A 17,177-nucleotide genomic window follows, 5' to 3' on the forward strand; every position below is an offset into this window, starting at 1 on the left:
GGATCCACATGGATCCTCAGGATTTTTGCATTGGGCTACTTCAAACTCACTGTCAGATCACATGTCTGTGGCCACAGCATGAACCACAAAAATCATACATCCACTGTTTCGTTTAGAATATTTTTTTTCTTGTTTTCATCCTCTAAAAACTACGTGCGTGTTATGGTTGGGTGCGTGTTATAGAGCAAAAAATATGGTATCTAATATGTTGTTAAAAAAATTAAAAAGAATATATTTATTTCTTTAAACGGTTCTTAACCTGGCAGTACTTGAAAACTGATGAATTTAATTGCATGTAGGTTCAGTTGTGGGTTTTCCTCCCTCATTGACGGCGTCTTTCCTCCCTCTCCAAGCTTCAGAGATTGGGGAAGGAAGAGAAGTATCTCTCGGGCTCGACTTAAGTGATACTAAATTAGTGTAGTCATGTGTTGTTGTTGTTTTTAGCGTACTCAGGAAGAGGTTAATAAGAATCTTACCTTTCTAACCTAATTGAAAGTGCTAATCTGGTTCCACATTTAAAAAAAAGGAAAAACAAGTGCTTTCGAAATGTTTGAAATGGTATACAATTGATATAAACTAATTGCCTTGAGTTACAATTATATAAATGCTTTAAAACACAACTGTTTCCCTCTCCACTTAAAGGTGCTAATTCTCTCCCCCCCCCCCCCCCCGTTTGCTGAAGTGCTGAAACTTCAGTGTTTTAATTACATTTAGTAATTGGTTAAATCTTCCATTCCATGTATATTTTTCACCGTTTTCATCTTTAGGGTTCAGGGTTCTATGTGAGACTGACATGCTTTTTTTTTTTTTTTGCTTTTATGACTTACTTGTCTCAACTGATCCACAACTTTGTTATTTTTAAATATTTGTTTCTCAAGGCATATATTAAGATTTCCTCAGGTCCTTGAGGCTGTCTGTGTGTCTGTTTACCTTCTTACACTTATGATGCATTTATTTCACAGTGAAGTAAATACAGTGAAGTTTCATTTAACCAAGAGGCTCTGGGGGCATCCAAAATGTTCTCCTTAAACTTGATTAAATTGCCACGTGGGCAGTTATTTTCACGGATACTGAAAAGGAGGAGATTTTGATAACAGAAGGTGAACTACCATATATACTCGAGTATAAGCCGACCCGAATATAAGCCTGGCACCTAATTTTACCACAAAAAAACTAGGAAAACTTATTGACTCAAGTCTAAGCCTAGGGTGGGCAATGCAGCAGCTACTGGTAAATTTCAAAAAATAAAAATTGACACCAATAAAATTACATTAATTGAGGCATCATTAGGTTAAATGTTTTTGAATATTTATCTCAAAGAAAAACAGTAAACTAGTTCTGTAAGTGGAAAAGAGGGTCAACGAAAACAATATGGTATCAACAATAGCTTTAAAAGCACAAAAACCTTCATCTCTCTCCCTTCTCACTGTACTCAAACTACTCCCTCTTCCATTCCTCATCTGCCTCGTGAGAGCTCTCAAATATTCCGCAGTATTTTACTCAAACCTCTTACCATTGTTTAAATTTGCCAGTTTTCCCCGTCCATAGCCGTCAACATTTCCCTTTTTTAAAGGGAAATTCCCTTATTCTGAATAGGATTCCTCAAAAGAAAAGGAAAATGTTGACAGCTGTGCCCCCGTCTCCTCCAGCCTTTCAGTGTTTCTCCCTTCTCACTGTCATGCCATGCTCACTACTCTTGTGCAACCTGACTTCACTTTTGCTTGCTGCCTTTATGCAAATCCAGGATTGTGATGCGGCAACTACAAATCCTCCAGTGGGGGCTGCCACCATGAAAGCCATTCTTCCTAGGGAAAGATAGGTATCTTGTGGACTGTAAGGTAAAGGTAAAGGTAAAGGTAAAGGTACCCCTGCCCGTACGGGCCAGTCTTGACAGACTCTGGGGTTGTGCGCCCATCTCACTCAAGAGGCCAGGGGCCAGCGCTGTCCGGAGACACTTCTGGGTCATGTGGCCAGCGTGACAAAGCTGCATCTGGCGAGCCAGTGCAGCACACGGAAACGCCGTTTACCTTCCCGCTGGTAAGCGGTCCCTATTTATCTACTTGCACCCGGAGGTGCTTTCGAACTGCTAGGTTGGCAGGCGCTGGGACCGAGCAGCGGGAGCGCACCCCGCCGCAGGGATTCGAACCGCCGACCTTTCGATCAGCAAGCCCTAGGCGCTGAGGCTTTAACCCACAGCGCCACCTGCGTCCCGGACTGTAAGCTAATTCTGGACTAAACTTCGCAAGCCGACAGGTTTAATTTTTAAGGAAGGAAACCTGAACGGATAAAGGGGATGCTGGTGCTATCTTACCTGACTTTTCCAGCAGTGATGACAACAGAACACAGGTGCTTCCCCCCTCCCCATAAGGGCCTCTCTACCCCACTGCTTAGGGACGTGGGTGGTGCTGTGGGTTAAACCACAGAGCCTAGGACTTGCCAATCAGAAGGTCGGCGATTTGAATCCCCCCAATGGGGTGAGCTCCCATTGCTCGGTCCCTGCTCCAGCCAACCTAGCACTTCGAAAACACGTCAAAGTGCAAGTAGATAAATAGGTACCGCTCCGGCGGGAAGGTAAATGGCGTTTCTGTGCACTGCTTTGGTTCGCCAGAAGTGGCTTAGTCATGCTGGGCACATGACCCGGAAGTTGTACGCCTGCTCCCTCGGCCAATAAAGCGAGATGAGCACCGCAACCCCAGAGTCGGCCACAACCGGACCTAATGGTCAGGGGTACTTTTACCTTTACCTTTACCCCACTGGTTCGCCCAGCCTTCGGTCTGAAAACATTTGATATACACCTATCAAAGGGCTTGAGTTCAAGCTCCCTCAAAGCTCCGTGGGAGATTTGCATTCACTTCTCGCAGGAGGGGAGGCGCCCACAATGCAAGAAAGACGCAGCCCAGGACTTGCAGCCCAGGGAGCCAAAAGCAAACCAGGACCTTCTTCCCGCTCACCAAAGTGCGTCTTCAGCCCAGGTGCCCAGGTACAGCAGGAAGTGTCAGAGCGGCCAAGGTGTGGGAAGCGGGGGGGGGGGCAGCCTCCCCTACGGAAATGCATAGGTGAGAAGCTGAGGTCGAGGCTCTACAGCCAGCGCAGCACCGTCCGGGTCAGCCCACGCACCTCGGGCTGGTGGAGTTGGACATGTGGAGAGGCAGCTTCCCTTCGCGAGCGCCTTCTAGAACCTCTCATTTATCATACAAATGATAATCTATGTTGGAAGTGTAGAGAAAAAGAAGGTACCTTTTTTCATATGTGGTGGACATTTCCCAAGGTGAAAGACTTCTGAGAAAGGATTTATAATGAGTTGGAAAAAAAAATGTTGAAAAATACATTTATTAAGAAACCAGAACCTTTCTACTTGGAATAATAGGGGTGAAACTGCCCAAAAAAGATGTTGGATGTTAGAGTTGCCAAGGTAACCGCCGCCGCTGCTCTGTCCAGTTTGTTTTCTTCCCAAATTTTTTTATTAAATTTTCCACAATTTTGACAAATATAACATAAAAAACACAAGAAAACACATTACAATACTAAAAACAACAAAAAAAAATGCACATATTATTTGTAAAACCCAATTTAACTTTCATTGTTATCTGACTTCCTCGAACCCCTCCTGTCTGAATTTCATTGAATCACCTTGTAACAGCTCTCCAAAATCATTTTTCTACTAAAATTTATTCCATCAAATAACTATCTTCTTCTCCTTTCTTAATATTCTAAATCCAAATTATTATACACTTCAATCTTATTTTAATTCTAAACCTGTTTGGTACTTTCAAGTAATTTCTAGTTAATTATATTACAATATTTAGTTAAGTATTCCTTAAATTTCTTCCAATCTTCTTGGTAGTCCTCTTCTTTCTGATCACGGATTCTCCCACTCAGGTCGGCTAGCTCCAAAAAGTCCAACATCTTCATCTGCCATTCTTCTACTGTTGGAATTTCTTGGGATTTCCAATTTTTTGCAAATAGCAGTCTTGCCGTGGTAGTGGCATACAAAAATAATATAACATCTTTTTTGGGCAGTTCCACCCCTATTATTCCAAGTAGAAAGGTTCTGGTTTCTTAATAAATGTATTTTTCAACATTTTTTTCAACTCATTATAAATCCTTTCCCAGAAGTCTTTCACCTTGGGACATGTTCACCACATATGAAAAAAAGGTACCTTTTCTCTACACTTCCAACATAGATTATCATTTGTATAATAAATGAGAGGCTCTGTCTCATGAGACCAAGGCCCTGCAGGATCTGATTTATTTCTGCAGGGCCTGTAAGACAGAGTTGTTCTGCCTGGCCTTTGCCTTGGAGTCAATTTGATTCCCCCCCCCCTTTCTTTTTTCCTTTCTCCTCCTGTGATGAGGCTGCATTTTCATTCAGTGTTTTAATGTTTTATTTTAAACTTGTTTTTAAGTTGTATTCATTCAACTTGTTTTTATTATTGCTTGTTAGCCGCCCTGAGCCTGGCCTTGGCTGGGGTATAAATAAAATTTATTATTATTATTATTATTATTAAAAAATCTTTGCTAGTGGTTTGGGTTTTTTTAAAAGGAGCACTGTCGCGCATGCGTCGGAATGCCTGGGCTTCTTTAAGCATTTGCATGCTCACAACTGTGGGGCTGTTTGCATACGCACACAACTTTGCCGCTGTCGGTGGCAGAGGAAGAAGGAGCAGCCCGAAAGGTGTCCTTTTGGGATGCTCGTCCTTCTGCCGCCGCCTGCCTCACTCGAGTATAAGCCATGGGGAGCTTTATCAGCATAAAAAATATGCTCTAAAAGTCGGCTTATATCCGAGTATATACGGTAATAGACGTGACAAATGTAAACTCAGTGGGCAAAGCAAGAGACTCTTAATTTCAGGGTTTGGCGTTCGAGCCCCACATTGGGCAAAAATATTCCTGTATTCCAGGGTGTTACACTAGATGACCGTCACGGTCCCTTTCAACTCTACCATTCTGTGATTCTATGAACCTTTGACATAGTATGCAATAACTCCTATTATTTATTTATATTTGGGGGGGATTTGTATGCCACCCATGCATAAAACATCAAGCTGGTGTGCAACAGTTTATATGGAGAATTGGAAGGGACCCCAAGGGTCATCCTGTCCAATATAGGACTTGCAACTAAAGATGGCCACCCAACCTCTGCTTAAAAACCTCCACGGAAGGTGTGTCCATTCCACTGCTGAACAGCTCTTACCTTTCAGAAAGTTCTTCCTGATGTTTAGGCAGAACCTCCTTTCATGCAACTCTATTGGTTTGGGTCCTACCCTTCAGGACAGGAGAAAACAATCTTGCTCCATCTTCCATGTGACAACCCTTTAGGTGTTTAAGATGATATGATGGATGCCATATCTCCTCTCAGTCTCCTCTTATCCAGGCTAAACATACCCAACCCCCTCAACCTTTCATCCTAAGGCTTAGTTTCCAAACCCTTGATCATCTTGGTCGCCTTCCTTGGCCCACGTTCCAGCATGTCAACATCCCTCTTAAATTGTGGTGCCTAGAACTGGACACAGTACTCCAGGTGTGGTCAGACCAAGGCAGAATAGAGTGGTACTATTACATCCTGTGGTGTAAACCACAGAGCCTTGGGCTTGCCGGTCAGAAGGTCGGCGGTTCGAAAGCACATCAAAGTGCAAGTAGATAAATAGGTACCACTCCAGCGGGAAGGTAAACGGCGTTTCCGTGCACTGCTCTGGTTTCGCCAGAAGCGGCTTAGTCATGCTGGCCACATGACCTGGAAAACTGTCTCCAGACAAACACCGGCTCCCTCGGCCAGTAAAGTGAGATGAGCGCGCAACCCCAGAGTTGTTCGCGACTGGACTTAACTGTCTGGGATCCTTTACTTTTTTTTTAATTACGTCCTTCAACCTGGACACTAGTCTTCTGTTGATGCAGCCTTGAATAGCATTGCTTTTATTTCAATTGCTACTGTTTCGCACTGTTGACTCATGTTAAGCCTGTGGTCTATTGTAGCAATGTTGTGTTCCTAGCACTATCCATTAGCCCCAGCTAGCATGGCCAGTGGTCGGGAATGATGGGAGTTGAAATGGATTATATTTATTTCAGTCAGTGAAAGACGCAGCCCAGCCACTACCACAATTTTACAGGCCAAGGATGTTACGTGTCTAGACCCCGCAACCACCCCCTCGTGTCGAATAAATCACACCAGGACACAGATATGAGGTTAATGTTATTGGGTAAATTTTGGCCACAACTTTATTGATTACAAACTGTGAGTGGTATTGGCTTAGACATTGAATGGACCCGACTATATGTGACTCTTGCCTGTTGCACAGGTAAGGGTAAACCACCAGAAGGGGGAGCCCCGTCGATGCAGACCAACTCGAGCTCCCCCTAGCCCCGCCCTGGGCTTCGGACAAGATCCACCACCCCCCGGATTCCTTTAATGGAATACCCTTATCTTGGAGGGGCAGGTGATTGCCACACCTCCCCTCCCCATCATAAGGTCAAACAATGCCTAACCACAAAACCTTACAAAGTTGTGACGATTGCTACGAGGTAGGTGAAAACCAAATGGCCCCATGCCAATTTTGCCAGGTGGAAAAATTCCTACCAGGCCCCTCAACGGCGACCAACCGAGGTCCATAGCAAGGCCAATGAAGAAAAACCTGTAAAATAGGGAGGGAGGGAGTTTGAAGAAGCCAGCCAAGAGGAAGCCCTCCGGGCTCGTGCCTCAGCTTAAATGGTCCCGGCCACACACCCCACCAACCAGCGGATTGGCTGGCTGGTCAATGACGCAGCTGGGATCCCCTGGGCAACGCAGGACTTTGTCCCCCACCCCCGGAGGAGAGTGGGTGGCCACGCGGTCCACCACAACTCCTCCCCACAGTACAACTCTGGTCCTAAAGCAGTTGCCATACACTTATTGGTCATAATTGGGCATCTTCTATGGCTTGCAGGTGATTATTTGAGTTGTATAGCTTTTAACATCTGCTTATTTGGAATAACAATGCTTGCTGCTGCTCTTGATGTTGCTTTTCTACAGCTGTATTTGTTAATGTGCGTTAATGATGTTTTGCAACTGATGTTTTACATTGTTGCTTTGCGGTTTGATGTTGCTGTTTGCCTTTAGCTCTTTTTATGAGGAATGGCAGGGTGATGATGTTAAATAAAAATAAACACCACGCAGAACTTAAATTGGATGGCAAGAGACCTGCCAAAAGTATGCATGCTTTATTTGAAGAGGGGCACAATGTTACCGCCCTAATTATCATGCATGTGGATGCTACTAAAATATGTCTTTGTGAACATGAGCTGACACCCTTTCTACAACCAAATTATAAATGAGTAGGAGACCCAAAAATGTCAATTTCTTTTGAGCCGTTAAATTTCATCCCCCGCTTCTTTCTTTCTTTCTTTCCTTATTTTTCCACCCAGTTCCTTATTTCACATTGTTTCCTTGCCCCGGGCAAATGGATTTCATTAAATATTTGTCTTTTTGTTCTGTTATTCTACTAACCCTAGTGTATCATTGTGACATGGATCTTCAAAGTGACAAAGAGAATGAGATGTTACAGTAGTATTTTAAATGTAAGGAAACAGCACTCCTACCTTTCTCTTCTTGGCTTATACAAGCATCCGAAGAGAGTTAAATTTGCACATGTAACATTGCATTCCGTTTTAATTTAGCTGAAGTAACTGGGATCCAGGAATTCCCCCTTTGAGTGGAAGACGTTCCCGCTCATGCAAGCCCCCCCCCTCAATTTCTCCCTGGTCTGCCCCCCCCCCCCCGTTGCAATCCTGTACCATTCCAAAAGGTCTTTCCACCTGCAGAAACTACTTTTGAGGGGGTGCACTGGGTTGCACCTCGAGATTGGAGGCACAAAAGCCATGGTACACAAAAAGAGCCCTGTTTCTTGCATCCAACATTGTAACCCTGAAAACCATTTTAGGCCTTGTTCCTTCCACTGGGTGAACTCTAGCCCAGTGGTTGCCATTAATTTGATTTGAACTGATTTTATAATGAAATGATTTTAGAATGTTGTATTATTTTACTGTTGTCAGCCGCTCTGAGCCCAGCTTCGGCTGGGGAGAGTGGGATATAAATAAAATTTTATTGTTGTTGTTGTTTAGTTGTTTAGTCGTGTCCGTCTCTTCGTGACCCCCTGGACCAGAGCACGCCAGGCACTCCTGTCTTCCACTGCCTCCCGCAGTTTAGTCAAACTCATGCTGGTAGCTTCGAGAACACTGTCCAACCATCTTGTCCTCTGTTGTCCCCTTCTCCTTGTGCCCTCAATCTTTCCCAACTTCAGGGTCTTTTCCAGGGAGTCTTTTCTTGGGACCAGTTTACCATTGAAGTTGCCTTACCTTACCCACTCAGCCACTTTGTTAAGCGGAATTACAGGTGCTACAGGGGTCAGCAAACCTTTTCAGCAGGGGGCCGGTCCACTGTCCCTCAGACCTTGTGGGGGGGGCCAGACTATATTTTGGGGGGAAATAATGAACAAATTCCTATGCCCCACAAATAACCCAGAGATGCATTTTAAATAAAAGCACACATTCTGCTCATGTGAAAACACCAGGCAGGCCCCACAAGTAACCCAGAGATGCATTTAAATCAAAGGACACATTCTACTCATGTAAAAACATGCTGATTCCCAAACAGTCTGCGGGCCGGATTTAGAAGGTGATTGGGCCAAACCAGAGGCCTTTCTTTTAGGGATTGTAAGAAATGAAATAAGGAAGAAAGATTGTAAACTTTTCCAATACACAATAACAGCAGCAAGAATTCTACTGGCCCACAGAGTTGGATAAATTAACTGGGAAGATAAGAGATCTACAAGACCAAAAGTTCATTGAGGACTGGGGAAAATTTGTAGAGTATCTGAAAAGTACATGTGATGAGCAAACAACGCTGGTGGGGTTTCAAGAAGCACTGTGAAACTTGAGAAGTATTGTTAAAAAGAAATAGGGGTGAGAGTTGGAGCGAGGATTAATAGCAATACAAATTGAGGGAATGCGTAACTAAGATTCTAAATACGGATGATTGGCGGAGAAGCTGAAGGAAGTCCTAAAGAGATAATGTGTGAAAATTTTGATATGGATTTTATGTATATTTGTATTGGAAATTAATAAAAAATATTTTTTAAAAAAGAAGGCGATTGGGCCGGATCTGGCCCCCGGGCTTTAGTTTGCCTACCCATGTGCTACATAATATCCATTCTGCATTTGGAAGAAATCAATATTTTGGTGTGGAAGCACCTACAGTTTGGAACATCCTGCCAATTGACATCAAGCAGGTCCGTGCACTGTGCTTGCTAAAAACATTTTCCATCTTCCACGATGGATGCTATTGTGGAAATTCCCCATGTTCTCTTAAGGTTTCTATTGATCCCATGTCTTCAGGCAGATATCTATTGCATTATTATGTTTCTTGTAGCTTTCCCTGTTGTTGTTGCTTAAAAAAAAACTTTTTATTTATGTATAAGCAAAAGCTATTACAAAGAAAATATAAGGAGAAAAACAGACAGCCTGACAGCTGTTCCATGATCAAATAATCAAGCATTTCTGGAAGTTCTCACCAACATACACTATTGTAATCTTGAATTGAAGACACAGTGCTCTTTCCCACTAATAGCCCAATATAAATCAAACTTGGCAAAGCTGTGGCAGGAATTATCATGGGAGAATATCCCTGTTTGGTTGTTTTATTTCAAAGCCCCAAAGTATGTTTTCTAATTGTCATGGGTCTAAAGTATTTACTTTGTTCTATAAGCCATTGAAATGTCCACTGTAAAACACCTGCTTCGTAAAACAAAGATACAGTGGTACGTCAGGTTAGGTACTTAATTCGTTCCGGAGGTCCGTACTTAACCTGAAACTGTTCTTAACCTGAAGCACCACTTTAGCCAATGGGGCCTCCAGCTACTGCCATGCCTCTGGAGCCCGATTTCTGTTCTCATCCTGAAGCAAAGTTCTTAACCTGAAGCACTATTTCTGGGTTAGCAGAGTCTGTAACCTGAAGCGTATGTAACCTGAGGTACCACTGTATTGTTGACAGTATATTTTCATTATTATTGACCATTGCTGCTTTAGATATAGTACTTCTGTCTATCGCACCACCATGTGATAAAAATAAATAAATCAGCTGCTAATTCTACTACTTGTAGTCTGGTATGTTTTCTTCTTCTTTTTTTTTTACAGAATTTTATCTGGGCCATCGTCTTTCTTTTGCTGTATTTGTTTTCTCCCAATGCAGCATGCATAGATACGATGATTTGTTATTTAGAAGGTACTTTGTTTCTTATCACACAAACACATATTGTGTGGTCCAGTTCTTTTCAGATGGGGGTTTCTACATAGTAGTTTCTTATTTCAGCTTGATGAACAGTGTGACCTCTTCAGCTCCCCCCCCCCCAACTTTTGTTTTCTTTTCTGTAATAAATCTGATTTTATTTACAATGCTTCCCCAGTCTACTCTGTTTGTACATGTGCTTGCCTTCGATGACCTTTCCTCTGTGCTTTTGGCATTTCCCTGCCCCCCTTCTATATTCTGCTTTCTGGGTATTAGCCACCTCAATTCCCTCAGTTATCCACCGTCTATTGTATCAAAGTGCTATACGATATTTATCTTTACCCTCTGTATGGGTAACACAGCTCCCACTGTCATTTCTAGAAGCTTCCTCTCCGACCCCCCAATTTGTTTTCCCCACATACCTTTGTTATTTTGCCTCGAACTGTTCTTATCTACCTGCTTGAAGACTCGAACGTGAATATGTTCCCATTATTGTTGCCTTTACTCTGTGTTCATGCCCTGTTAAAACAAAACAAAACAGAACATCAGAACAACATTGATTATGCTTTGGTGGCCCGCTTATAGATTCCTCCTACCTGTTCAGAACTATTTATTTGTAGAATGATTCTTTCTGTTTACTTTTTGGGTCCGTAAGATGAACGCTTTACACTGGTTCTTCATGTATTTTTCTCTGTTTTACAATATACCTTGAGATATCTCTTAGGACAGCTTTTGATCTGCACTTCTTGCCAGTTCATTTTGAGGATTAGTTCAAGGTGCCATATTTTAAAATACAGTGGAAAAACTGTCTGTGGACAAATGTCGGCTCCTTTGGCCAGTAAAGTGAGATGAGCGCCGCAACCCCAGAGTCATTCACGACTGGACTTAACCACAGACAGTTTTTCCAGGTCATGTGGCCAGCATGTCTAAGCTGCTTCTGGTGAAACCAGAGCAGTGCACGGAAACGCCGTTTACCTTCCCGCCAGAGTGGTACCTATTTATCTACTTGCACTTTGACATGCTTTCGAACTGCTAGGTTGGCTGAAGCAGGGAATGAGCAACGGGAGCTCACTCCGTCACCGGGATTCAAACCGCTGACCTTCCGATTGGCAAGCCCAAGGCTCCGTGGTTTGCACCACAGTGCCATCCGTGCTATTAAGTTAATTGTAGGATAATACTTCTTTTTTAAAAAAGTAATAAAATACTATCACATTCTATGTTTGATGTATTACAGTATTTTAATATTTTTTTGGAAGCCGCCCAGAGTGGCTGGGGAAGCCCAGCCACATGGGCCGGGTATAAATAAATAAATAATAATAATAATATTAATAATATTCTAGAGAGTCCATCCTAACATTTGCAGATGAATCAGAAATGGGGGTGGGAAGGTTCTGCTGCTGGGGGCTGTCAGGCGAGAAAATCCTCATGTCATCATGCACATAGAGTTCTTTGGATCCAAGTCATAATTAGTTGTATTTCCATGAGGGGACCCCCTTCTTGTTACAAAAGTTTAATAAAGTGACATTTCATTTTGCAGTTGATTGCTGTGTACGATGAGCAAGAGTCAGTCTCCAAGTCTGAGGACGCCAGTGCTAGTTTGACAAATGGAAACAGCCCTGATGCTTTCGAGACAGATGTAGCTGCCCAGCTGGCTGCATTTCAGCCAATCAGAGGAGAGATTGAAGTGACACCCTCCGCTTTGAGACTAGGTATGTGCGTATGCATTTTTAGATTGATAATTATCTTGTATGAGAGGTATGCACTGTTTCTGCCGTATTGTGGGTGCATTTGTCATCTTCTGGGTTTGCGCACACTGATAAAAACATACTTGGAAGAAGAAGCATCTCCTATTCTTACCAGCCTGCCAACTTGCTAACATCATTGGCTAATGCATTATTCCAAATTCCATATCTTTTACAGATGAAACAACAAAAGAGAGGGCTTTTTCTTTTTTATATTGATGCCACAGCTATTCCAAGGGAGTTGTGCATCTAGCACCAACTTTATTGTCTTCTAGGCATTCTAAACTCAGAGATTTCCAGGGCTGTGTGCTTTTATCTGTTGGCTAGTTGGTGGCGCTGTGGGTTAAAGCCTCAGCGCCTAGGACTTGCCGATCGAAAGGTCGGCGGTTCGAATCCCTGTGGCGGGGTGCGCTCCCGCTGCTCGGTCCCAGCGCCTGCCAACCTAGCAGTTCGAAAGCACCTCCGGGTGCAAGTAGATAAGTAGGGACCGCTTACCAGCGGGAAGGTAAACGGCGTTTCCGTGTGCGGCTCTGGCTCGCCAGAGCAGCGATGTCACGCTGGCCACGTGATCCGGAAGTGTCTCCGGACAGCGCTGGCCCCTGGCCTCTTAAGTGAGATGGGCGCACAACCCCAGAGTCTGTCAAGACTGGCCCGTACGGGCAGGGGTACCTTTACCTTTAATAATTGATGAATGCTTTAAATAACTAAATAAAATGCTATAATATTTTAATAACAATACTATGCATAATATATGCAAATCATGCCAACTGGACATATTTTCTGTAATTTCTCTTACAGTATACATGATGTATTCCACTATTTCTGTTGTTTTGGGAGAAAGCACAAGAGCTGTATGCAAGGCTCTATGGTTTCTTAAGTTAGCAAATATCCTGGCTTCTGAAATCTCAGCATGCTACTCACAAGCATATCCGAGACTGTAAGAAGTGGAAATTACTGATGTAAACTAAAATTAAAGATGGCATTCTTAAGAAGCTGAACTGCATAGCAAATTCCAGAATCTGAGGATGTTTTTGTAATTCTACATGATTGTGGAAACATAATACATTGGAATATATGTATTCCTTGGATGCTGATGACATGAAGAAAATTCTGTAGTGCTGATGGACTACTACCTGTCAAGTTGCTAAAACAGCAAAAGTCCTTGGCATAAGGAGCCAATAAAACTCTAGAACATCATCATCATCATAAGCCACCCATCTCACAGTGTTGCCCCAGCCACTCTGGGTGGCTTCCAGCAAATTAATAATAATAAAATAAAACAAATGAAGAAATTTTGCCTAAGGATGCATTAACGTAGACCTTGTCCCTATATTTTAGTATGGTGTTTGTGTGTTTGTGTGTGTGTGTATGAAGACCAAGGAAGTATTGTTTCATACAATAGCTTTCTAGACTCTGGGGCTGTTTAATGCAAATAATTTCCACTCCCCCTTAGTGGCACTTTATGCTTATGGGTCTGAGCCGTAAATTAATTATTTTTTACCATTCATCATTGCCTATTATGTTTATTTCTGTCTGTTTACTTTGTCCTTGACTTTATGTATTCCATTTGTACCTGTCAGCATAAATAGTGTGGGTCAAGGATACAGCTTCTGTCTACAAAATATTGGTGGTACACTAGTGTCTTAAAGATAAACTGTAGCTGCCGTGTGACAAACTGCTTTTGATACAAGTTGCCACATGATTTTATTGTGTCTTAGCTGGAAAGGTGGAAGCAAACTTAGGAAAATAAACAATATATATGTTGCTATGTTATTGTTTCAGCTACTCATTGGCATAGTTATTTTTTTCCAGTGCATATTAATACTTACTAGGCTGAGAACTGTAGAACATGGGGAATCAAAGTGTCATAGAAGTTTTTAAAGCTTGAATTCCCATTTGGTAGGAAGTCAGCCATTGTAAATAAACAGGAAGCGGAACTTGAAAGTGTGCGCCCTTGTTTTGTCTTTCTCCTCATACTTTTAGGGAATATTTATTATTCAGTATTTATTGTTGAATATTTATTGCACACACACACCATGCACAGGGACACCACAGTGCCATCTGGTTCACCTTGCCACTGACCACTTTTTTCTCCCTCTCTTTCTATTCATCCTTACAAATTCTGGAGTCAGAACTCGAGATGGTAACTCTCAAGTGTTCATTCATATTTGTAAAAGCATGTAGGAAAGTGAGCAGAGCATATTTGTGATAGTGAGAAAGATCAAATTGACATGTAAGAAATGGTAAATTCTGGAGAGGATCCCGGAGATATATGCTGGTCTATAGCTCATGTGTCTTGTGCAGGTATAAAGGTAAAGGTAAAGGTACCCCTGCCCGTACGGGCCAGTCTTGACAGACTCTGGGGTTGTGCGCCCATCTCACTTAAGAGGCCAGGGGCCAGCGCTGTCCGGAGACACTTCCGGGTCACGTGGCCAGCGTGACATCGCTGCTCTGGCGAGCCAGAGCCGCACACGGAAACGCCGTTTACCTTCCCGCCGGTAAGCGGTCCCTATTTATCTACTTGCACCCAGAGGTGCTTTCGAACTGCTAGGTTGGCAGGCGCTGGGACCGAGCAGCGGGAGCGCACCCCGCCGCAGGGATTCAAACCGCTGACCTTTCGATCGGCAAGCCCTAGGCGCTGAGGCTTTAACCCACAGCGCCACCTGCGTCCCTTGTGCAGGTATAGGGTGGAATATAAATTCAATTAATAATAATAATAATAATAATAATAATAATAATAATAATGTGTGTGTGTAATAGGCAAAAAGGGAAACCTGTGTGTGTATATAAACACTGGAAATTCACAAGGCAGCTCCCAGTGTTGCAAAAAGTTCCGGGAAGTTCTATAGTTTGAAAGGGACCTTGCCATAGCTGTCAACTTACAGATTTGAAAATAAGGGACCAGCAGCCTTGAAAATAAGGGATCAGCAGCCAAAATAAGGGATTTTCCGGGCACAGATATGTTCAACTTCTGAGCCCCTCTGAGCCAAAGGCAGAAAGCCCAGCCAGCAGCCAAACGAAGACTCATCAATAAGGGACAGCAGCGGGACATGGCGCTGGGATAAGGGACTGTTCCGCCAAATAAGGGACGCTTGACATCTAGGGACCTTGCCTTACTGGTAGAGATCATCATTTGTGTGTAGTGTTTTAAATGTAGCTCTTTTTGTTTTGCATTGCTTTTACCAAAGGTGTCCTTGTAATGCTAGTCAATGGAGTACATAATAGGTCCCTGGCATCTCAACAGAAGGATATAGTTGGGAAATTCCTAAAATCACAGATGAAACAGTCCTCTTTGTTGTGTCACCAAAAACTGGACTTGTGGGTTGTTGTTGTTTTTCCAAACAAAGAGACAAAAATGCCAGATATCCTAAATGTCTATGCCTTAGAACAGTTGGCCATGGAACTTGTTGTTGTTGTTTAGTCGTTTAGTCATGTCCGACTCTTCGTGACCCCATGGACCAGAGCACGCCAGCCACTCCTGTCTTCCACTGCCTACCGCAGTTTGGTCAAACTCATGCTGGTAGCTTCAAGAACACTGTCCAACCATCTCATCCTCTGCCATCCCCTTCTCCTTGTGCCCTCAATATCTTGCCCAACATCAGGGTCTTTTCCAGGGAGTCTTCCCTTCTCATGAGGTGGCCAAAGTATTGGAGCCTCAGCTTCAGGATCTGTCCTTCCAGTGAGCACTCAGGGCTGATTTCCTTAAGAATGGATGGGTTTGATCTTCTTGCAGTCCATGGGACTCTCAAGAGTCTCCTCCAGCACCATAATTCAAAAGCATCAATTCTTCAGCGATCAGCCTTCTTTATGGTGTCACTTCTGTACATCACTACTGGAAAAACCATAGCTTTAACTATACAGACCTTTGTCAGCAAGGTGATGTCTCTGCTTTAGGTTTGTCATCGCTTTTCTCCCAAGAAGCAAGCATCTTCTAATTTTGTGACTGCTGTCACCATCTGCAGTGATCATGGAGCCCAAGAAAGTAAAATCTCTCACTGCCTCCATTTCTTCCCCTCCTATTTGACAGGAGGTGATGGGCCCAGTGACCATGATCTTCTTTTTTAGATGTTGAGCTTCAGACCATATTTTGCGCTCTCCTCTTTCACCCTCATTAAGAGGTTCTTTAATTCCTCCTCACTTTCTGCCATCAAAGTCGCGTCATCTGCATATCTGAGGTTGTTGATATTTCTTCTGGCAATCTTAATACCGGTTTGGGATTCATCCAGTCCAGCCTTTCACATGATGAATTCTGCATATAAGTTAAATAAGCAGGGAGACAATATACAGCCTTGTCGTACTCCTTTCCCAATTAACTTTCCCATGGAACTAGCCAGAGGTAATTCCTAGACTTAGGTTTCTATCCAACTAAATTATAGAATGCAAGGAAAGGCTTTTGTATGTGCAGAGGAACTTTTCTATCTTGCCCCTGTGTTTCCTCTGCTCTGGAGGACTGGGGAAAACGAACTGGGAACAACAACTGCAGTGTGGAAAGTGGGCAACACAGTAGTATTCAATTTCAAAAGGCAAAACTCCTCAAGAGTGAGAAGAATATTTAGAATATTGTTGAAAGGGAGAGTCATGTGGGTCAAATCTCTTCCCAAGATGCTTGGAAGCTTTTTAAAACCATGATGATAGAAGCTTAGCTGGAATGTGTATCACAGATTAGGAACAGAACCACTAAATCCAAGATGATGCCAGCATGATTAATGAACAGAGAAGAAAGCTATAAAAGGCAAGAAGGTTTACTTTTGGAAATTGAGGGAGACGAAAGAGGAGCACAAACTCTGTTGAAACCAATGTAAGTTGACAGGAAAATAAAGAAGAAAAAAGAATTTGAGGAACATACTGCTAAAAACATTAAGGATAACAATAAAAAAATACTTTAAATGCATGAGAAGCAGGAGGCTAGGGAGACTGCAGAGAAATTAAATGATTTAGTTGTGTCTGTCTTCACTGCAGAAGATATAGGGCAGATTCCTGCTCCTGAACTGACTTTTTCAGGAAATGTGTTTGAAGACTTGAATCAAACAGAAGTGACAAGTGATGAGGTTTTAGGTTCTGTTGAGAAATAAAAATGAGCAAGTCATTGGGCCCAGATGACACCTACCCGAGAGTTTATGAAGAAAATGACTCAATATGAAACTATTTTCTAAAAAAGAACAAGCAAACTTTCCATAAAA

General features: G+C 42.9%; 1 protein-coding gene across 2 annotated transcripts in view; it reads left to right on the plus strand.

Moving 5' to 3' along the window:
- Positions 1 to 17,177, plus strand: part of PARD3B (par-3 family cell polarity regulator beta) — a 652,714-nt gene that overhangs the window by 125,311 nt on the left and 510,226 nt on the right. For both annotated transcript variants that reach the window (XM_079976360.1, XM_079976361.1), the window contains exon 3: positions 11,793 to 11,964. In XM_079976360.1, coding sequence (XP_079832486.1) covers positions 11,793 to 11,964 — 172 coding nt within the window. The remainder of the gene's footprint in view (positions 1 to 11,792; positions 11,965 to 17,177) is intronic.

The sequence above is a fragment of the Podarcis cretensis genome (assembly GCF_951804945.1).
Source record: "Podarcis cretensis genome assembly, chromosome: 1".
Taxonomy (NCBI): Eukaryota; Metazoa; Chordata; class Lepidosauria; order Squamata; family Lacertidae; genus Podarcis; species Podarcis cretensis.